At 41.7% G+C, this 22964-nt stretch overlaps 1 protein-coding gene across 40 annotated transcripts in view; it reads right to left on the bottom strand.

The window, feature by feature from the left end:
* Positions 1-22964, bottom strand: part of DOCK9 (dedicator of cytokinesis 9) — a 297719-nt gene that overhangs the window by 81120 nt on the left and 193635 nt on the right. For 27 of the 40 annotated variants that reach the window (XM_032277575.1, XM_032277569.1, XM_032277568.1 and 24 more), the window contains 12 exons: positions 16070-16149; positions 15799-15986; positions 15592-15657; positions 14282-14374; positions 13464-13587; positions 12724-12845; positions 11568-11654; positions 10814-10903; positions 10039-10154; positions 9701-9770; positions 8233-8358; positions 7572-7643 (listed from right to left, as the gene is read on the bottom strand). In XM_032277575.1, the coding sequence (XP_032133466.1) occupies positions 7572-7643; positions 8233-8358; positions 9701-9770; positions 10039-10154; positions 10814-10903; positions 11568-11654; positions 12724-12845; positions 13464-13587; positions 14282-14374; positions 15592-15657; positions 15799-15986; positions 16070-16149 (1234 nt within the window). Of the gene's footprint in view, positions 1-7571; positions 7644-8232; positions 8359-9700; positions 9771-10038; positions 10155-10813; positions 10904-11567; positions 11655-12723; positions 12846-13090; positions 13184-13463; positions 13588-14281; positions 14375-15591; positions 15658-15798; positions 15987-16069; positions 16150-22964 lie in introns of all 40 variants that reach the window. The other 13 variants (XM_032277548.1, XM_032277533.1, XM_032277538.1 and 10 more) reach the window with 1 other exon arrangement.

Below are 22964 nucleotides of genomic sequence, written 5' to 3' on the forward strand. Positions count from 1 at the left end.
AAACTCCTGGGCTCAAGCGGTTCTCCCACCTGGGCCTCCCAAGTGCTGGAACTACAGCTGTGCGCCATTGCGCCCAGCCTACAACCTCCATTCTTCCTACCTCCTCATCATTTTCATTCCCAAACATCAGTCTTCTCTCTGTAATCTGCATGTTTATCTCACTCTCTGCCCTGCTGACACCATGAGAATGGCACCTCACATCTCCAGTTGCAGGGAACATAATGAACTCCAGGCCCCATCACTCTGCTCTGGAATCTACAGCTGCATTTGCACTGAGACCACCTGTGCCTTGCATGGTTGCTCCCTGCCAGTGACTGAGGGTGGCAGGGAAGCTGTAGCAGGCCTGTTGCTGGGGGATGTGGAACTCCATTGATGACTAAGGCAGAGGTTTGAGGTCTCTCCAGTGGCCTTGTTTACCTCTCTTACTTAGAATTCCACTGTGGCCCAAGATGCTTCCTTCCTTCTCTCTCTGTTAACCTTGGATCACACCTGCACTGCGCTCTGATGGCTCTCCTACTGTCTCCTGAGCTCCTTCCCATTTTCCCTTGGAGTCAGTACCCCAATAAGTATCTAGCATGACTAATCCTATCAGGTGACTCAGAACAGCACAGTCATTTTCCCCAGAGAAAAGTTTAGGTTTATGGTTTCAGCGACTAGTACTCGCAAATTTCTTTAGTTCTATCTGTTCTCTTCTCTGTCCAAGGCTGAACCTCCATCTGCCAACTGGAAATGTGTTTGGCTGTACCTCAGCCCCTTGTGGAACAAAGGCTGGTGACTTCCCAGTATCTGTTCTCCCTTCCCTCTCATAGTAATAGAGCCTCAACTTTTAACTAGGCTCATGGATACCCAAAGTAAAGACTACATTTACCAGCGTCCCTTGCAGCTATGTACAGTCATGGCAAACTCTGGCCAATGCAATAGCAGTGGCAGTGATGTGGCAGTGCAACTTCTGGGTCATATCCTTAAAGACAAAGGTGCATCTTTCCCTCCCTACTGGCTCCAGTATGGATGAGGTGGTGAACCCAGTTAGATCAAAAGGAGAAGCGGCACCCCAGGGGGACAAAGCAACAAGATAGAGGGAGTTTAGGCCTCTCATAACTGTGGAACAGAAGCCTCTTATGAGCTTGGGTTTCCATGAAGAAAGAAATAAACTTTTATTTTCCTGTTTAACTCACTGTTACTTCAGGTCTCTGTCATACCCACTAAACCCACAGCCCTAAGCATAAGACATCCCAAGCCTAACTCATAACCTTGCATCTTCCCTGGTAAACCAAGTCCTCGACTCCACTGCCTCTCTCAAAAGCTCCTTCTTCTATGATCTCACACTGAACATCTAGGTGGCCTTTCTTCCCTGAGTTAAATCTGACCTACTGTGCTATGTTTTGTTTGTCAGGTTTATTGAAGTATAATTTACATACCATAAAATTCAGACTTTTAAAGTCTACAGTTTGGTGAGTCTTGACAAGTGAATATAGCTGTGTAACCATCACCACAGTCAAGTAGAGAAAGCACATCTGTTGTCCCCATCCCCACCTCCAGTCCTGGGCAGCCACTGGACTGCTTTGTGCTCTGTGGTTTTTCTTTTTCCATACTGCCATATATGGGATATAGACCCACATGATACGTAGTCTTTTGTATCTAACTTCTTTCAGCTCACAGAAGGCTTTTGAGATCCAACCATGCTGTTGCATCAGTCACTACCTCGTTCCTTTTTATTACTAAGTAGCATTCTATTGTGTGGAATTACCACAATTTTCTACCCATTTACCAGCTGATGGACATTTGGCTTGTTTCCACTGTTAGATTATTATGAATTAAGCTACTGTGCACATTTGCATTTAGGTCTTTATACAGATATATCTTGCATTTCTCTTCAGCAGATATCTATAGTGGAACTGCAGGGCTGAATTAACAATGTCTTAATAATCTCCCTGGCCGGGCGCGGTGGCTCACGCCTGTAATCCCAGCACTTTGGGAGGCCGAGGCGGGTGGATCACGAGGTCAAGAGATCGAGACCATCCTGGTCAACACGGTGAAACCCCGTCTCTACTAAAAATACAAAAAATTAGCTGGGCATGGTGGCGCGTGCCTGTAATCCCAGCTACTCAGGAGGCTGAGGCAGGAGAATTGCCTGAACCCCGGAGGGGGAGGGTGGGGGGGGCCAAGAATGCGCCCTTGCACCCCAGCCCGGGTAACCTGGGCGAAACCCCGTCTCAAAAAAAAAAAAAAAAATCTCGCTTGCTCATTCATCATGCTCTCCATCCTTATCCCCAATCCCACCTTAACCCCGCAATGCCATATTTTCATCAGCATCACCATAAAATGTCATTTCATATTATTGCTGTTAGAGAGCTAAAAGAATAAATAAATCGAAATTTAAAATGTCTGGCGAATCTGTTCCATAGGCTATTTATACTTCAGGGGATAGGCAGACTTATTGATATAAATGTTTCCAAGCCACTCTGCTCACCTTTACACTCTCTGTCATCTTGCCACTCCTACAGAACCTATTCTACCTCTCTAGGTCTCTACCAATGTGTCTGCTGCTTGGCTTCACAGCTCTCTATAAGCTCACTTTTGTTTCTGAGCTAATCTTGGTTTTTACTCTTTCCCCTCTAATCTCAATCTAGCCAGCCTGAACTCTGCCCCAGTGAACTTACCTGGGCATAAGCTATTTCCTCTGCCTAACACTCATTCTCCTATCCCTAGATTGTGGTATCCTGCAAGGCTCAGGTAACAATTCACCTGCGTCCCCACATAAATCTACGATTCTTAAAGCTCACATATACACATTCCTGCATTCTGCTCTAAATGTTCCAAGCTGAATGTCTTCTTTCTCCAATGACTAGGTCAGCTCCAAGGTTAAGGATTCACTCTCAACTCCATTTGCATTTTTTCCTCAATGCTTTGCACATTACAAACAACTGTTCAAAACACTCGAGTGTGACGTACACATATTAGCATTCCACCTGTCACATACGTACAGTGTTTACAAATTTGGTTCAGGGGAAGTCCAAACAGTCCATTTAGAATATGAACCATACTCTCCTTCTTTCAGTTTCAAAAGAAGTTCTTTTCTTGTCGAATTAAGCTAGAAAATGGTCGGAGAGTAAACAAGCAACACGTAAGGGCATATATTCATCCTATGCTATGCAGGGTTTTCCAACCTCCTTTCTTCCAGTACACCTGTGGAATGCCAGCAATGTGCTTCACTCCGTGTGGGAGGAAAGGAAATGCAAAAGGAGTCTGCTGAAATTACAGCTGCTAAATATACATGGTGGAAAAGAAACACTAACAAACTTTGACCATAGGGGCACAGGGTGGAAAGAGGACTCCTCCATAGGCTTTCATGATGTCTGCTTCACATTTTTCTCAAATACCACTTGTAGCTTCCAAGCACGTGTCACCTATGAAACGAAAGGCTGGCACAGTCCTATAGACAATTCATCCATACTTTGCAGGTCCATCTGCTGCAGTAAGGAAATTACTTATTTTAGATGCTAGTTCGAAGGGGCTCTGATTCACACCCTTCCTCAGTGAATGTAACAATGCATAGTTTGGTTGGCTGGGGACAAGAAGGTGGCCACTTCCACCTTCAGCAGAAGCGCAGCACTGGAGGTAAGCATAACGCTGCCTCCATGTAAACATCCATTGAATGGACTCACTCCACTACCACCAGGAATGACACGAAGGCATCAGCTTAATACACACTAGCGTGTGCAGATACCCTTGGGTAGGACATTTCAACCAGCACTGAAAGCTTATCTAGCTCTTAGGAATCCAGCACCCAGGTGTTCCTACAACACTGGTGTGTACCTCATCATGGTACTTTAAGAAAGACTACCCTGTCCAGTCACGCCTGTAATCCCAGCACTTTAGAAGACCGAGGTGGGTGGCTCACCTGAGGTTAGGAGTTTGAGACGAGCCTGGCCAACATAGTGAAACCCTGTCTCTACTAAAAATATAAAATCAGCCGGGTGTGGTGGCTCGTGCCTACAATCCCAATTACTTGGGAGGCTGACACAAGAGAATTGCTCAAACCCAGAAAGTGGAGGTTGCAGTGAGCTGGGATTGCACCACAGCACTCCAGCCTGGGCAACAAGAGAAGAGCTCCGCCTCAAAAAAAAAAAAAAAAAGAAAAGACTCCCCAGTCGGAAAAAGTATTAAGGTCAGTGTCAGAAAGACATCAGAATAAATTAATAATTTTAGTCTAAAAATATTAAAACCCCTGAGGGGATGCAATCAAAGTTTTGGAAATCACAAATGGTATAGTAATGGCGACTATTGGTAAATTCAGAAGACTAAAACAAGGGATTAGGACATAAATTTCTTCAGATGTAAGTAAGATAAACACAAAAACAACTAATTCAAACATGAAACTCATTACTCCTAAGAGAATGAAGGCTTTAAGGAACTCATTACACCTAACTGAATGAAGGCTTTAAGAAAATGTTAGAGGAGTTCTCAGCTCAATAACGTGTGATTAGGGGAAAGAACAGCAGGGTGTCTGCAGGGCCAGGGAGGCAGAAGCCAGAGGGGAGTGCTCTAAAAGTGAAAATGTTGAACCCTCCAAGGTGGTAAGCGGGTGTTTGTGAATCTCTTTTTATAGTAAATTATGTTATAGTTAAGCTTTCTCCTTTGGGATGCCAGTGTTTCCTCTTAAGCACTTTTTTTTTTTTTAAACTACTTCTAAAAACTCTCTGAATATTGTTTTAGGGCCAAGATATAATTAACTTACAGAAAAGGTTGTACATGGTAGCATTTGAGTGGTTTGTGTTAAGTTCCAAAAACAAACCATTTCCTAGAGCAGAGGTGCTGATGAATCACGTTGTAAGACTGGAAACAGCAGCACCCTAGGAGAGGCCACTAGGACCCAGCCATGAGTTCTTGGCACTGCTCAGTCGTGTGACCCTGGGCAGGTCACTTCACAGTCTCCGTCTCTGTCTCTGCCTCTGTGAGGTAGGGGAGGAGTTGGACCAGAAGACACTTTTCAGGTCATTACCACCCTTAAGGTGCTATGGTTTAATCTGGCATCTTGAGAACAAACACATGCAAGTAAATTCCTTTATTTATTTTCTAACAATGCCATCAATCAGAAAGATGTCATTGGCGCTTGATTTTGAATATCCTTCTTGTGAGTGTTCCTGGAAGTGCTCATTGCCTCCTTGACCATCACTCACGTGGTCTTCCCTGCAGTCGTAAGGCAGGAAAGACTTACGTTCATGTAATTCCCTGAACTGTGGGGCTGGGTCCTTAGCTTTCACCAACACAACTCTCTCCCCACCTGGTCCTCATTCTCCTTCATCACCTAGCCAACTCTTGTTTGCTCATCAGAACCCACTGCAACTGACGCCTCTTCCAGGTAGTCTTCCCGGATTCCCCATGCTCTGTGCCTACCTCTTCAGAGCACTCATCATGAGGTAGGGCAGCCACTGGACGAACTACACACCCTCCCACCTGAACTCCTTGAGAGCACAAACCATGACGCATTGAACTTTGTAATCTGTGATGCCTTGCACATAGTAGGGACTCAATGAACAGTTGCAGAATGAATTGGTTATATTTTGAATATAATCAAGTTGCCATTCCTTTGAAGTGATCACATTTATCTAGAGCCAAAAATCATAAAAAATCCACTGGTACTTAGTAATGGGCTGAACTGTGTCCCCCGCAAATTCATATGTTGAAGTCCTAACCCCTAATACTTCTGAAAATGACTGCAATTTGGGCCAAGGTTTGTAAAGAGGTGATTAACATAATGTAAGGTCATTAGGGTGGTTCTCAATCCAATATGACTGGTGTCCTCTCATAAGAAGAGATCAGGATGCTGACACGCACAGAAGGCAGCATCTACAAGCCTAGGAGAGAGGCCTCAGAAGAAACCAACCATGTGCACAGCTTGCCCTAGGACTTTCAGGGTCTCAATTGTTGTAAAATGAATTTCTATTGTTTAAACCACCCAATCTGTGGTACTTTATTATGGCAACCCTAGCCAACGAATACAGGCTATAATCTTATTCTGTATAGAACATGAAAAAATATATAATTTACCACCTTTACCAGTTTTACGTGTACAGTTCAGTGGTAATAAACATATTCATATTCTTTTTCTCCCCCATCATCTCCTCCCCTTCCTTCCCAGTCTCCCACATATCACTGAGACAACATTTTTTAACAGAAAAGTAATATATCTATATGATGTGTATGCATGTGTGTATGTGTGTGTGTGTGCACGCACACTTAGCTTCGTACTGCCAAGCAGACAATCTGCTAGATTTTTCCTTGGCAGGCTGCTCTGGCATGATTTAGATGGAGCATTTCTCTGTGGAAGGCAGGGCCCACTTCCATCTGGCATTTCCCTATGCACTAAAATCAGAAGCTTTAAACTGGATTCAGAAGAGAGAGAGAGAGAGAGAGAAAATGAAAAGGAGAAACCACCTGGCCAGGCCCCAGTGTCTGCTGTACGGGAGGAAAAGGAAGGCTTTAGGTTTGAACCGTCAACCTTCTGCCAGCAAAATCTAGCAGGCTTTCCAAGGCTTCCTTGGAGAGCTCAGATCCCTTGTGCAGGAGGCCCAGATGCTGCCCCCTCTCCCTATCCCTCTCCTACCTATGAGGATTGCAGCACAAGTGTGCCTTGTGAGACAGTGCCTAGCACCACCCGCTCCCTACACAAGCTCCTTCTATAATACTTCAACTGGACCCTGCCTCCACAAACAACTATACTACTTCACTGTCACAAGGACAACTCCAGCACTCTGCAGGTCTTGGAGAAGACCTGAAAACTTCAAAGTGAGAAAGTGACATTGCCACTTCTGTTTACTGCATTGGAGCTTTATAGAAACTTATCTACTTTGAGCCTGAGAGAGCCTGAGGTAGCCAACCACACCTCAATGGGCACCAATCCAGAGGCAAGACCAGTCATCTCAGGGCTGAGCCCAGTGGGAACCAGGGAACAGCAGGGGAGACCCACAGTCAAAAAGGAACACACGTCCAGGCACCACCACAATGGGATGCTGGGGCAGAGAGGAAATTTAAGACGGCGCATTTGCCCCCACGAGATGGATAATCTCAGCGTCTACTGATTGGTTTTGAAGAAGATGAAATTGGTGAGACACTCCCATCTAAGACCCTGATAAATGGTCAAGGCACTCAATAAATGCTGGGTAATGACACTTTAAATTTATGCTGAAACTACAATTTCCATTTCAACAAACTTGAAGATTTCTAAGCTAGTCAAAGGAAAAGCCGTATTTTTCTGTGGTTTAATAACCAAGTGATTCAGGAACACAGCCTCTGGGGCCAGACTGGACTCAAAACCTGGTGGCTCCACTTACTAGCAGCATGACCTTGAGCAAGTAACTCAGCCATGCTGGCCTCAGTTTCCCCATCTGTGAAATAGTAAGAACAGTACTTCCCTCACAGGGTTGTTATGAAGCTAACATGATTTATTACTTGCAAAGCACTTAGTCCTGTAACTGGCACATAGAGAGCGTGAAGAAATGTTAGCTACACACCAGTAAAAGAGATTTCTTTTCTCCTAAGAACACAAGCTTCCGCTTGAAGTAACATACCTTAACTTTGGAGTTCTCTATCAAATGCTGAGCCATGGATTTGATCAGTACATCAAAGAAAAACCACGAATACTAAAAGAAAAAAGAACAGGACCCAGTAAGAAAAACAAGAAATTGGTAGGTAAGACGTGAACTCTCTCAGGCTGGCAATGTTATTGACATAAAGGAGGTGTGACCCTAAAACACAGCTGCACCTCCTGGTGCATTATGATCAGAGCCGAAAGGTGAATGGCAGGCGCCTTCTGCCTGCACATGCCCAGGAGCAAAGAGCTGCATCCTGTCGGGAAACTGGACACCTGTGCTCAGCATGGCACAGCCAGCACGAGGCTATGCGGGGTTACGGGTGTAGTCTTTCCTCGTCACTGACCTCTGCTTGGTGACACCTGTCTTTAGCATCTCTAAGTCAGCGACCTTCACTGATTTGAATCTAATGACTATTAATCCTCAAGAGCCAATGAAGCTCTGAACACAGTGTTGCTTTGCAGCTCTTCTCTCAAGACACAATTAGAAAAGTTGGTATCAGAGAACAAACTCTGCTACCACTTTTTAGGGGGTGGTGATTGTCTCTAAGAGCACTCAGAAAGGGTGTGATCAGCCTGTGGAGTGAATTCCTGTTAATCAGTTTCAATACCGAAGAGCCACACTGACTCTCCTGACATACCTTCAGTAGTTTGTTGCTGGTGAGAAAATCGGCGGAAGGCTTGAGAATCGTGGTCATGGATTTGGTCAGTTCTTCATGCACTGTCTTGTATTCAGAGGCAACATACGGCTCAGCCTTATACGCATACTTTGAAGAAAGGGGAAAGAGACTTTAATGCACTTATTCTCCAAGATGGGCTGAAAGCTTAAGAGGCTCTGAAGAATGGAGATCAGGGACTGAGATACAGTCTCAATTGTGGGAGAGGAAGGTATGGATACAAAGATGGGAAGGATGAGTCATGTGACGAAAAGGAGTCCAGGATGCCTTCAGGAAAATATGAGTCATCCAACCCGGTCAGATCAGTGACCAGCCAGCCTGTAACTCCACCTGTGCCAGGGGCTTCAAGGAATGTGGGGCACAACAATGGGTGATTGATACCCTAAAGGATCAGAACTTTACTTTTTAAATTATCACGTAGTTGTAATTTACAAAGGTATCTAATACTAAACAGAATATGTGCAACTGTTTAGAGTAGTAACTGCCACTCTACTCACTGGATGTTGAATATAAATAAATAACTTGTTGATGTTTATCCTAACAACATCTCTCACTGTCCCAGGGAGTCTTCTAATTCGACTGTAGCCAGAGCTAACCTTCCTATCTGGGAGAAGCAGTTGTGCTGGAAATTTTAGGTGAAAAAAAGAAAAATGAAGATAGCTACCTTTACCAGAGGCCTAGCCAAGAACAACTTAAAAGCCTTCTTTAAACTTCCACATTGAGTCATATTTTTTTTTTTTTTTTTTGAGACGGAGTTTCGCTCTTGTTACCCAGGCTGGAGTGCAATGGCGCGATCTCGGCTCACCGCAACCTCCGTCTCCTGGGTTCAGACAATTCTCCTGCCTCGGCCTCCTGGGTAGCTGGGATTACAGGCACGCGCCACCATGCCCAGCTAATTTTTTGTATTTTTAGTAGAGACGGGGTTTCACCATGTTGACCAGGATGGTCTCGATCTCTTGACCTCGTGATCCACCCGCCTCGGCCTCCTAAAGTGCTGGGATTACAGGCTTGAGCCACCGCGCCCGGCCCAGGGAGTCTTCTAATTCGACTGTAGCCAGAGCTAACCCTCCTATCTGGGAGAAGCAGTTGTGCTGGAAATTTTAGATGGAAAAAAGAAAAATGAAGATAGCTATCTTTACCAGAGGCCTAGCCAAGAACAACTTAAAAGTCTTCTTTAAACTTCCACATTGAGTCATATTATTTGGAAAACCCATTAAAAAATATAACTGAAAGAATGAAATTAAGTAAATGAATAAATAGCTGCCCCTCTTCGTACCTCCCTGTTCAGGTACAAGTGTTGGCTATGAGGAATAGAAGAGAAGGCGTAAGTTACAAGTACATCCCAAAATAACCAGGATTGTGAAAAAATAAGTCCTTAGAAGGAAAACTGGAGAGCCACAGATGTAAGTGATCAGAACAGTGTCTTACATACCTTAACATATGATCTCAAGTGGCTCTCCAATCCTTCCTCATGGCACTGGGCAACCACATGAATAATGACCCTACACACCACCGGAGTGAATAAAGCAACGAATATGTAAAAATGGAAACATTTCATTATTATCACAGCAGTAGTAGAACAATGATGATGCTATTGGAACTTAGGCAACACGAAGACAAGGAATTAGATGGGGTCCTTATATATGGGACCAAAGATATTTCTTAAATATAATGTTCAGCACATAGTAGCATCCCGCCTATGCATGAGTGTGCTCCAGATGTGGACAGACTGGAAGAGAGGACGAGCATCCATTCATCCGCCTCCCTTACCGAGTCACGTTAACTGCGACTTCCTCCTGGGTGGCTCGGGTGAGGACTCGGAACAGCTGGTTTAGGATGGTGGGCAAGAAGGCGATCATCACGTGGCCTTCCATTGCGTGCAGACTCTGCGGACACAGAATGGCATAGTTCATGTTATCCTTCTAAAAGGAAACCAGCCCAAAGTAATTTCCACTCTGTTCCAAATAAGGATGGAAGAATTCCCTCTAAAACAAAGGGAAGGCTGTGGTGGGCAGAATGGCCCCAGGGGCATTTGTGTCTTAGTCCTCAGTACCTGTGAATACGTCACATGGCCCAGGGGAGGTAACGCTGCTAGTCAGGCCTTATGACAGGGATTATCCAGGTGGGCCCATGGAATCACAAAGGGCCATTAACCAGAAGAGGAAGGCAGAAGGGGACAGGAGTCAGAGGGAGCCGGGATGGAGGAAGCAGGGTCAGAGAGACGCTGGGCGGCTGCCATTGTGCTCGGTACCCAGGGAGGTCTGCGTCAAATGAGGGGTTTTCCACGCATGAGAAACATTATGTTTTAGAGATCCTGCCTTGGGCAAAGAATACATGGGACTAGGACACAGGCAGGAGTAGTGCCATTTCTAGATCCACTTCTAGCCACTATCTAAACGACATAGAAGCTACTGATGTGAGACATCCAGGTAAGAGCTTCCTTACAGTAGCTTCTAAGGGGTGAGAACACCACTTACCACCAAAGAGAAAACCCAAACTACTCCAAACTCATTTAAAAGGGGTTACTAAGAAAGCCATGTGATACCTTAAGGTACTTTACAAGTTCGTTTCCTAAGGCTTGGGCTCCAGATTCGGTTTTCTGACAGTACTGGAAAAAATTATGTAAATGCTGATCCTGAGGGAGCAGAAAAAGAGAAGAAGAAAGTCTATTAATATATACGCTGTAGAAATAGAAGCATTTGTTTCTTGTAGCATGCTTTTTTATTTATGTATGTATTTATTTTTTGAGACAGGGTCTTGCTCTGTCGCCCTGTCTGGGGTACAGTGGCAGGACTGTGGCTCACTGCAGCTTTGACCTCCTATCCTCCTGCAATCCCCCCACCTCAGCCTCCTAAGTAGCTGGGACTACAGGCACACATCACCACGCCTGGCTAATTTTTGTATTTTTGTAGAGACAAGGTTTTGCCATGTTGGTCAGGCTGGTCTTGAACCCCTGGCCTCAAGTGATCCGCCCACTTTGGCCTCCCAAAGTGCTAGGATTACAGGTGTGAGCCACCACGCCTGGCCTCATCCTATTTTTTAAAGACTATAAAATTGATCATGTAAAAATAACATCAAGAAGTTCCTCCAACAAAAGAGGAAATCTGTTAAAAAATGGTACTTGTCATAGTCATATATATGAATATATATGAGTACCTCAGTTGTACTTTCTTTAGAAAAAGACCTATAGAGTAAAAATATGGTAATATAACATACTAGGATTTTTTTTTCTTTCTTGCAAAATGGTGCAAACTTAGTCACAGAGCAGCCACTGCTAATTTTGATGAAGGAGCACATACCTGAGTATACACTGTAGAAACCAGATGAGTGGAAATTTTCAGCAGTGGCTTGCCTCCATCTACCCATTTAATTTCCGGACCGTAATGCTAAAAAAATATGGAGGAAACAGTACGGCGACAGATTAGTTATTTTGGCTCTAACATGATTATCAACGAGGGTACTGATGAGGGACTGAAAGAGGGCCCAGAGAACTTTAGTGACTTGGCAACTGTGCTGGGCCCACAGCAGGAATGCAGCTGATACACATTTCCGCCCACTTTCCTCCCCCTAAGTACAATGCTTTTCTTATTGGATTTTCTAAGTTATCTTTTCTGTTTCTTTGCAGCTGTGTGAGTTATTGTTCATTTGAGAGGGAAAGAATCCTATTATACTAGTATCTGAACCCAACTTGAGCTCAGGATTTTAAAGAAGATGGTAAAAAGTGCCAGATAAAGCAAACAGGACAATACGCAGGCCTGGCACAGGCAAAGGGTCAATCATCTGCTCACATTAATTTCAACTTTTAAAGCTCCATTTTTCTGTCATGCTCAGTTATACAATTTATCCCTCTTTGGGAAAATTTAACCATTTGTCTATAATATGAATGCAAATTTGGCATTATTTAAATGCAGACAAACATAAAAAGAAGAGCCTTTATTTAAGCATGTTATAAAGCTGCAGTCTATAAAATGTACGACGGTTAAAAAGAAGGCAAAGCCAACAAACCAACTGAAGAAATCTGGAGAAAATTAGGTTTTCGTGAATCAGAAAGGTTTCAGAATGTGCAACCACATGGGTGAGAGATTTGGCATACTTGACTTACTTTAAGCTGGAGGAAAATTTCTAACAGTTTGCATGACCCTAAGAACTCATCTTTATTTGAGCATGGCCAGTTGGCAGAGACAGACCTTATCCCAAATCTCCAGCTCTCTATTTCTCTGCTGAGGCACTGCTAGTTCAGAGCTTACAAAATGCCAAACAGTAATTGAGACGTTCTAGTAACTGTGAACAGCATTGTCTTCTAAGGCTGAAGTTTAATGGAAAATGAATAACTTAAAATCGAAACAGTGGAACAGCAAAAATACTGTGTGCTTTTTTGTGTGTGATTGTTGTTTTAGCTGTTCTTTAATGTTTTCTGAAGGAATTGGGATGAACCGACCTTAAAATGTGACATACCCTGCCCATCCCAAGCTCCTGGTAGCCAAGGTAGCCTGCAGGAAGGTTCGCTGAGACCGGGATGTGCTGTTCACTCGTCACCACCCTTCCATCTTTCAGGAGGGGAAGCCAGGAGTAGCCAACTGTTGAAAACAAAGAGCAACAACAAAACACTGTGAGTGTATGAAAGCTTACGAAAGAAAGCTAGTGCAATACCGTCTGATTTTTAACAACTGTTCATATCAATCAGAGTAAGACATTTAAAAGGACCTAAATGTAATCTCTGCAGAACGTTGTCTACAATGTACTTAGGCCTCTTTGGGGTTAGAATTCTACAATCTTCTTTTATAAAAATTTACATATGCAGGCTGGGCATGGTGGCTCACACCTGTAATCCCAGCACTTTGGGAGGCCGAGGTGGGCAGATCGCTTGAGCTCGCGAGTTCGAGACCAGCCTGGGCAATATGGCGAAACCCCGTCTCTACAAAAAAATAAAAAAATTAGCCGAGGAGGGGGGTCGTGGTGCGTGCCTATAGTCCCAGCAATTTGGAGGCTGAGGTGGGAGGACAGCTTGTGCTCAAAAATTGAAAAAAAAAAAAAAAAATTACATATGCAATCCAGACATGCTACGTATCCATTACCTATAAAATCCATCTAAAAATCCCTTCACAAAAAGATGTCAATTCAGAATCCTAATACAATTTAAGAACCTAATGTTTCAATGATTTAAAATCAAAGGAATGATGAACCACCCCCCCAACCTTGGGTTTCAACGACATCCCTCTTCTTCGTGCTTCCTTTACTTGAGTTGTCACAGCTGACATGGAAGAATGTGAGCAACAGGTGGTGCTTCTCATGCAGCTGAGTGGGCAACTCTATTTTAATCTGGAAGGAAGACAAAATAAAAACCGAATATTATAAAAACACAGAAATTCTCAGTGGAAGCAGAGACATTATGTGTTACCCAACTCACAAACGTGCATTTGTTCTCCAAGCAGATATTAACATTTGCACTCAAAGATACTGAAACTATAAATTGTGCCAAGTAAGAAATGAATCCTGAATTCACCACTCAGAAACAGGAAGAGAGTTGATGGTCTTTCTAGGAAGAATTGGAAAACACATGACAGTAACTACTACGCTAAGTTACCACAGCCAAGGCATTATGAAGAATCAGGATAAAACATTGCAAAATAAGATGCATACAGTAGTTTCAATGAATTACATTATAATTTTACGTAATCAAATCCAATCATAAGAAAGAAAGATTCTCAGGTCCAACAAATGTAACTAAAGCATGAATGTGTAAGGAAATATACCAGAACATTAATTGTAGTGACAGTGGGATTATGACTTTTTCTTTTCTGTATTATCTGCATTTCCTAAGTTTTCTATTTTTTAATAATGAAAATGTTACTTTACAATCAGAAAAATATATATAAAAGAAATACTTCAACATTCAGTTCTATCTCTGTAATTTCAGTAGAATATGCAGCTTCTCCTGAATTTTGCAGGCACATACATGAAAGTTTCCCTTAAAATTGGTCAAATTGGGTGTTCCCTTGAAAACATCATTTACCTCATCATAAAATTCTGGGTTTTGGTGATGGTGTAAAACTGCAGCAAAGGCGCTTCTTGTGAACACTGGCCCGCCAGGTCTGCCGTAAATGCACTAAAATAAGAGTTACCAAAGGGAAATATCAGGGTTCGATTAATGGAGTTAGAAATTAAACTCAGATATATTGTAAAGGAGGAGGCATTCCTACAGCATAGACTTAACGTTGCCATCTTCAATAGACCCCAGGCCTGTGAGCCCCAGACTGCTGGGTCCTGTCCAACTTCCAGCTTGCCTTGAAGCCCACCTGCCTGCTCCCCTTCCTGCCCGTCCATGTAACAGCCCTGGATGATGGCCTGCTCACTGTTCACTTTCACATTTCTATTCCTTTTCTTATGCAGTTCTTCTGTCCAACTAACCTGTGCTTCTGCGTGCACCAAGAAAACGCTCAACATGCTTCAAGAAATTGTCAACCCCTTCCATGTGTCCCCTCAGCATTTTTCTGTATTAATTTTCAGTTTTGTCCAAAAATCCATTTCATACCATCTGTGCACCAAGATCTTTTTCTCCACGACTGTTTTTCCCACTAAACTGAATTTCTTGAGGACAGACACTATATTATATATATTTTATATACTTATATTTATAATAATTAATATAATTTTTTTTTCTTCGGATCTTTGTCTCCTTCTCCTCTTAGGAAGTCACTTTAACATAGTCACAGTAAAACAATTTGAGTTTTGGAGCCAGAACCCCTGAGTTTGAATCTTATTTCCACTAATGTTTTACTTTAGGCAATTAAATTCTGCACTAGTCCCCTCACCTAAAAAACATGTATAATAATAATACTTAAAAGACTATTATAAGAACCAGAAGGTTCTCACTAGAGCAGTGCCTGGAGTACCAGCAGCTTTCAATAAACATAACCTATAATCTACTGCTATGATAATTACTATACTAGAGTAAGCAATTAATAAGATCATTGATTGTTTATCAGTTAGTATTTCTATTATCAACATTATTCTTATCATAATTCTTAGTGCCCACAGCATGAGCACCTGACACATAGTAGGTGCACAGTAAGTGTTTGCTGAATTAAGTGTGTATAAGAAACTTTCATCCTTAAAGAGAAAACAGTCAATTAGGAGCAGGAACCTAAATATTCCATATGCGATAAGATTCAGCATATATGTTCATACATTGTAACGTCGTATATTTTTTATTTGTGTCAATTAAAATGTGCTAAATTGTTTGATTTGTACAGTATCATGAAAGTGCATTTTGAAATGGAAAAATCAGAATATGTAGGTGAACATACATTATAAAAAACAAACCTTAAGGGGCTGAGAGTCTTCCTCATCTGAATCTTTGAATTCAATGCAAATTGCAATATTTCTAGCCTGCAGCAACAGGTAAACAAAACAGAATAAGAAAAAAACAACAGAAAATCAGATTATGTAAATATTTATAAAAGAACATGAGAAACCAAATGTAAAGGGAGAGTTTGACATCAGGAATGAAACCTCCGTCTTCACACTCACCTTGGCAAAAGACTTCTGACTGTCGTATTTCAAGTACTTAGGATAAACGTAAAGGTGATTGGTATAGATGGTGTAAGGCTGAGTGTGTTTTGGTATGCAGGGCACAAATTCCTCCACTTCAAACGTGATGGGAGTTTTACTGCAGGTTTCAAATTGTTTTGTGGGGATGTATGATGAATTCACATAATCTGAAAAGATATTCAAAATATTCAAACTGAAGTAAAAACCATACTAACAAAAATTCTGTCTATTATGTGGAACTGACACTTACTAGGGAAGTCTGAGGAAACATTATCAATTGTAATGTCAAGATTGCCTAAAATCACTGGGAGTTTAGCCATCTTCTCAGGTCTGCAAGGAAAAGAAGAGAAATTCACACATTTATAAGTTAACTCTAAAACCTATACTCTAGAGCAGTACTTCCAAGAGAAACATAAAGCAAGCCATAAAGACAATTTTAAACATTCTAGCAGCCTCATGAAAAACAGTAAACAGGAACTGATAACATTAGTTTTAATAAAACACTTCAACCCAATAGATCCAAAATATTATCATTTCAGTATTTAATCAGTATAAAAAATGTGCACTCTAAGTCTTAAAACCAGATGTGTATTACAGGTTTTATACTGAGAGCACATCCCAATTCAGACATCCTGTATTTCAAGTGTTGAACAGCCACACGTGGCTAGTGGCTGCCGCGCTGCACAGTGTAGGTCTAGATAAAGAATATCAGCAACAGTTACAGCTCAAGTGTTCCCGAACCACTCCAGCCTCACCATAAGTAATTGGCTCACTGAGATCACCACCATTTGGGGAAGCTAAGCTATGAGGATGCAAAGGCTTAAGAATGATACAATGGACTTGGGGGAAAGGGTGGGAGGGGGTGAGGGATAAAGACCACACCTTGGGTACAGTGTACACTGCTCAGGTGATGGGTGCACCAAAATCTCAGAAAATACCACTAAAGAGCTTATTCATGTAAGCAAACACCACCTGTTCTCCAAAAACCTATTGAAATAAAAAATAATGAAAAATACAATCATCACCATTCAGAACTAGAAATTACCTTAGGCTCCAGTGTCCAGCAAAATGCTGGGTACAGAATCGAAGCTCACCGAAATTGTTGTATTAATATTTGGTCTGACTCAATCCAATATAGGAGTCCCTTGTGACATTCCTGACAAGTACTGCTACTGCTGCACCCTTCCTGGTGACAATGAGACTTCTGACCCAGCGGTTTTGACACCAGTCTGCTCTTCCTCATAGCATGGCGAAATTCACCTCCCTGAAACTTCTACTCACCAAAGGGTCTAGTGATGTTCCTCCATCTTTCAACCACCTATACCACACATTCTGAAGTCCTCTATTCTCAGCACTTTTGCACTCTGCCCCAGTGTTATTTCTCTCCCAGAAGAACACGCCATTTATATTACGGTACCCGGAGCTGCGCAAATCTGGCCAGTGTGGGTGCACAGCTGGGTGCACAGCCCCTGTCTGGTTTTCAACAATATACCTGTCTACTAACACAGCCCCAGAGCTATTACTTTTAGGTAGCCATACCTTCCTAGTGACTCACAGGAAATTTACAGTCATCTAAAATCCCTACATCTTTATTCACATGCCTATTTCTTTGTCCTATATTTATACAATTGTATTTTTGGACCCCAGAAAAGAATTTAATTTTTGTCTTGCTGACATTTCATTGTATTATGTTTGAGCTATTTCTAGTTTATCTCCTAAATCCAGATTCTAACATCTACTGGTATATTCCTAATAGCTTTATGTCATAAAAATATTTAATCAGCATGTTATAGTCTCATAAAAGTCATTGATAAAGATACTGCACAGAATATTGCCAAGAACAGGCTCCTTCCCAAGTCTCTGGGGACCCATTTCCAGACTGACACTAGCTCATTAATCACCCTCCCTAGCACCTGGTTTCTCCAGCAGCTGAACAACTGCCCACTCACATGTGCAGCACTTCTCTGACTAGTTCACAGGCTACCACGGCACCCACACATGGTAAATACATTCTGCTGAAGGCTGTGCACTCCTCTACTACACCAACCTAGCGGCCCAGTTACAAAGAGAGAAGAAATGAGGTTAGGATGACTAGTTCAATAGGACGTGACTTAATCCTAGAAAACAGAATGCCGCTTCATGGTCCTTCCTAAGCCACCTGTTCAATGATTTCCTTTAGAACATTGCCAAGGATCAAGCACAGGGACTGGCAGATTCCACATTTGGTTTTGTTCCCATTTTTGAAAAGTTCCTACCTCCTATTTTGCATATTCCTTGGACATGACTGCTGTCTATTAAGTAGCCTCACATGTCACTCCTCAGAACAACCAGGAATATTTTTCACCTGAATTAGTACTTCCCTAAAATTTCTAAATTCCTGCATCCTTGGGGCTAGAGACGATGTTGAGAAGATCCATCATGGCCCATTGCCAGCTTCTAAGCAGCTAAATCTCTTTCTCCCAGGGTTCCTGCCTCTCATTTCCACTGTCTTCTGTTTACACCTGAGTTTAAATGAACAGCTCCTGAGAGAGGTAATGGTCAGGAAGGCAAGTCAATGATCTTTGACATATTCTGCCTTCTGTTGTAAAGATTTCTGGCCAAGAGCTCTCTGGGTACAGCTGAGCACTCCCCTGCAGTTTGTCCCTGTGCCTGCGGTGTGAGCTGCTTCACACACACAAGACCTTCTGGCAGAAGGAGGGACGGCAGCCTTCCCTCAAGGGTCAGTCATTTCCTGAGAGCTTTCTACCATCTCCCAAGCACTGGGCACTCCTGTGATAATATCTTGTGAGAGCCAATCTCGGCTTCACACAGAGCTCTTCACGAGCATCAACCTTCAGAACAGGGGTTTTGAAGGGATCGACTTTCTTGACATACAGTGCCTTGCTCACCTCTTCATTGGAGCAATTCAACACCGCAACACATCACAAAACAGTGCATGCCACAAAATCGTAGAGGCACCTATGAAGCTGTATCTGCTTCAAGTTAGAAATACCCTGTTTATTACAAATTATACTTTTAAATGTAAGTAAGTATGTGAGGGTAACGAACTTCACCCCTCCTAATTATCTCCACCTGTGAATGAACAGGCATCTTCGTCACCATTTTTAAGATCACTCCAACAACCTCCACATACAAATTTTTGAGAGAGGTGGAACACAATTAAAATACGTTTCTAAGCAGCATATTTTAATTAAACAATCTTCACTGGAAATCTTCCTAGAATGTATTGTGTACTTCTGTGCCTAACTATAGTTATTTCTTATTCTGTTTCCTCCCTCTGCTGAGAGATTTTACTTCTAGTTGCTGCTTCTGTAAGGGCATTTTTTCCATGTGTTTCCAAGCACATTTCTGAGTTTAGTTTCATATTATGTAGCACATGGGCTTCATAAAAGCTGGCTTTTTTTCTTTTTTTTTTTTTTTTGCCAGATTTAAGTTTTTAAAAACACAATCTTAAACCCATTTCAAAAGTTTACAGTTTTTGTTGAAACTGGTTTATTAGACATCAAACTCTCACAGGCAATAAAAATTTTACTGCCTTTTTATGTATTTACAAAGTGGTGGTGGGTGTGCATGTGTGCTACACAAGGTAAATTCTTTCATGACTGAAAAGAGTTTTGTTTTTTTACTTTGTTTTGCTAAAAAATACCTATATCCTATGTAAAATTTATAAAATAACACTTGAACATGAAAACCCATCTTAAAATTGGATGAATTAAATAAGCATGCAATACAGATACCAGCAGGATGCCTGGCCTTGGGGAACTGCCCCTGTTTGTGTATGAACCTAAAAGTGAGGTTTAAACTGTCTCAGGAAAATTTTCCCTTCCCACTGCCCATCCATTCCTGATGACTCAACAATTCCCACAGAGGAAAGGGGAATAGTATCATCAACTAGCAGTCTTCCCATGCCAGCAGATTTGGGGTCCTTATCCGAGTGTTTCTGCAGCCTGATCCTCCCTTCCTGACTTCCTCTATTGGCTCATTAAATGATTAGCTGGCAATACAGGTATGTTTGGGCTGCTGCTGGTGGCGAGTTTAATCTTCTAACTGCGTTTTGTGAAAGGAAATATTCCCTAAAAGCCTTGGTGTCACTTAAAAAAAAAAAAAACTATATATGATTGAAAGAGATTTGAGATATTTTTGTTTAAATAAAAATCACTGAATTTATGTCTATGAAGAAAATTCAGTAAGCACTTATCAAGTCCTTAGGATGTGCTGCCACGTACCTGCTCAGCACCATGGAGGAATGCAAATGATACAATTTCTTTCCTCAAGAAGCCAAAAGTCCAGTAGACACTGTAAGCCACTTATGGCATATGAGGGCAATTACTTTCACAGAGTATGTATGAACCTCTACCAGAAGGCAGAGTATCTATATCTATCGAGAGGGAATAAGGGATGAGATCAGTATTCACAGTGGGAGAAATCACCGTAATGCCTTTTGCATTTATTCCCCACCACGGTTTTAGGGGGCAGGGGCTATTAATATCCACCCTTAAAAAGCGGAGGAGGCTCAAGCAGAGAAGCCACGAAACTGGCTCCAGGTCTCCCAGCACAGAAATGAACTACAGATTGGGCTTTGAAAGATAGGTAGAGTTCCCTCAGAGAGACAAAGGAAAAGGGGGAGTGTGTATGCTGTATGTGTCTGTGATTTATGTGCTGCCTGATGAGGCAGGACGGGGACACAATTTGGGCAGAGAGAAAAGCATGGCAGAGGGAAGTCCACAGTGGATTTAGAGGAAGTCAAGCAGCCCTACTTGGCTTGAGTGCAGTGTAATCAGAGCAAAATAGGGGTGAGATTATAAAACTTGGATGCGAAGAAAATGAGTGTACAAATAAATATAGATAAATTAAGTTGCATATGCAAAAACCTTAGGAGTACTATAACCTAAACTATCCAACGCAGTACCATTAAAAATGTCTGTATTTTAAAGAAAATGTCCTATTTTTATACTTTGCCTTCATGCCTTCACATTTCCTGCCGAAGTTAGAAAAGATCCCACCATGAACAAATCAAATAGAAAATGTCAAGCCTCTCTTCTTATAAAATATGAGCAATATCATCGATATGACAGAATTGCTTCCTTACTAAATCTTGAAACATATCCCTGGGCAATTATTACAAGGGAAAAAGGAAAGTGGCTTATGAGCCTTGGCAACTGTTTTGTAAAGACTGAGACAGCGTGAAGAAATTTTTCTCATGCATTATTAAATAACATTTTGAGACAATCATGGGGGTAGAAACAAGAGCTTTGGATCCAAGCTGGTGCCCAGGCCACTGACACGAGATTATTTCCTGTAAAAAATAAAGAGGAAAGAAAAATGGCAATGCAAAGGTGTTTAAAAAATGAGAAAGGAATCCTCCATTTCCTCTAACTCCGTTGTGAAGAATGCAGGGAGTGAGCACCTAGGTTTCTTTGGATTCTTATTGAGGAGAGTGGCCTCACTTATACTGCTGCATCTTCTACGTCTTCTACGCTGTCAGCCTCACATCCCTGTTTTCACGTTTCTGGGTCTCTAACTGGCCACCTGGAGCACACTCTTCACACTAATGTCCTCCTGCTGAGCACACCAAAGAAGTGGTGTGCAGAAGAGAACCCGCACTTGGTTTTCCCTGGGCTCTTTGCTGCCTGGCCACGGGCTTTCCACTCGGATCACTTTCAGATTAGTGACAATGTGAAGCCCCACCCCTCAGCCTCCGCTGAAGACAGGGCCAGGAGTTGGGGCTACCCCTGAGAAGCTGCTACTGTGGGGAAGTCTCAAGCTAACCAGCCTAGGAAGTAACTTCTGAGACAGGGCTCCAACCTCTAACACATACAAAAACACTTCATTGTTTGTTTTGTTGAAACATAAAAGTAAATGTTAGTTTTGTAAATGAAGTCCATATAAAAATGACAGAATGCTATAAAGTTGAAAGTGAAAAATCACCCATCAATCCCTTCCCTCAGAGATAACCATGATTACTATTTGGCATATATCTTAAATAGCTATTTTTATGCCTGTCTACCTTTCCATCTAGATAGCTATCTGCTTATCTATTTTTTCATTTATATACAGAAGAAATATATAAGATATTTTCTTTCAAAAAATGTAGTCATAGAGATGTATTTGTTCCTCCTTAATCAAGTAGTGTATTCACTTTCCGGAGTACACATAGATCTACATCCTGGTTATTAAGAGTTGCGTGGTAGCTGGACATGGTGGCTCACACCTGTAATCCCAGCACTTTGGGAGGTCAAGGCGGGTGGACCACCTGAAGTCAGGAGTTCAAAACCAGCTTGACCAACATGGTGAAACCCCGTCTCTACTAAAAATATAAAAATTAGCTAGGTGTTGTGGCATCGCCTGTAACCTAGCTACTTGGAAGACAGGGGCAGCAGAGTCACTTGAACCAGGGAGGTGGAGGTTGCAGAGACCTCAGATCACGCCATTGCACTCCAGCCAGGAAAACAAAAGCGAAACTCCGTCTCAAACAAAAAAAAAAAAAAAAAAAAAAAGAAAGAAAAAGAATTATTGATAGTTGCATGGTAGTTGAGTGAAGGAAAATATTGAATTCTATCCAACTAAAGGTGACTGGGTTTTGAAAAAATTAGTAAGAATGAAATTTTCTTGGAACTCAAAAAATGACAATAATTACTATATGATAATATAATTTGTATGATATTACCCACTAACAATATAGAAGACTTTTTAAAGATTCTGTGTCTTATAATTCTGAAAAATCAGAAACACATTAAAAGTCAAAAAATGGGGAAAGAGTTAAACAATCTATGGTCTATCTCAATGGACTATTATAATATTTATGCATTAAAAATGATGTCTATAAAAATGTGTAATACTTTCAGAAAATACTTGTGTTAGTATGCAGGGAAATATTACATATTTAGTATGATCATAGCCACATAAGATAAACTAAAATAAAATGTAAAGAAATAAAATGTAAAAAGAAAATGTTCCCCTAAAGTTCACCATAAAGGTTAAAACTAGTAGTAAACTTTTTTATCCTTTCATTCTTCTGTATTTCTCAAAATGTCTAAAATGAACTTGTACTGTGTTTATAAAGAACCTCTATGATTTAAAAGTAAAAATAAAGTACTATTCTTTCATTTAGTCTTTCAAGAATAACAGATTTCACAGGGATCCAG

Source organism: Sapajus apella, unplaced genomic scaffold (genome assembly GCF_009761245.1).
Source record: "Sapajus apella isolate SASKATOON/1434 unplaced genomic scaffold, GSC_monkey_1.0 scaffold9, whole genome shotgun sequence".
Lineage (NCBI taxonomy): Eukaryota > Metazoa > Chordata > Mammalia > Primates > Cebidae > Sapajus > Sapajus apella.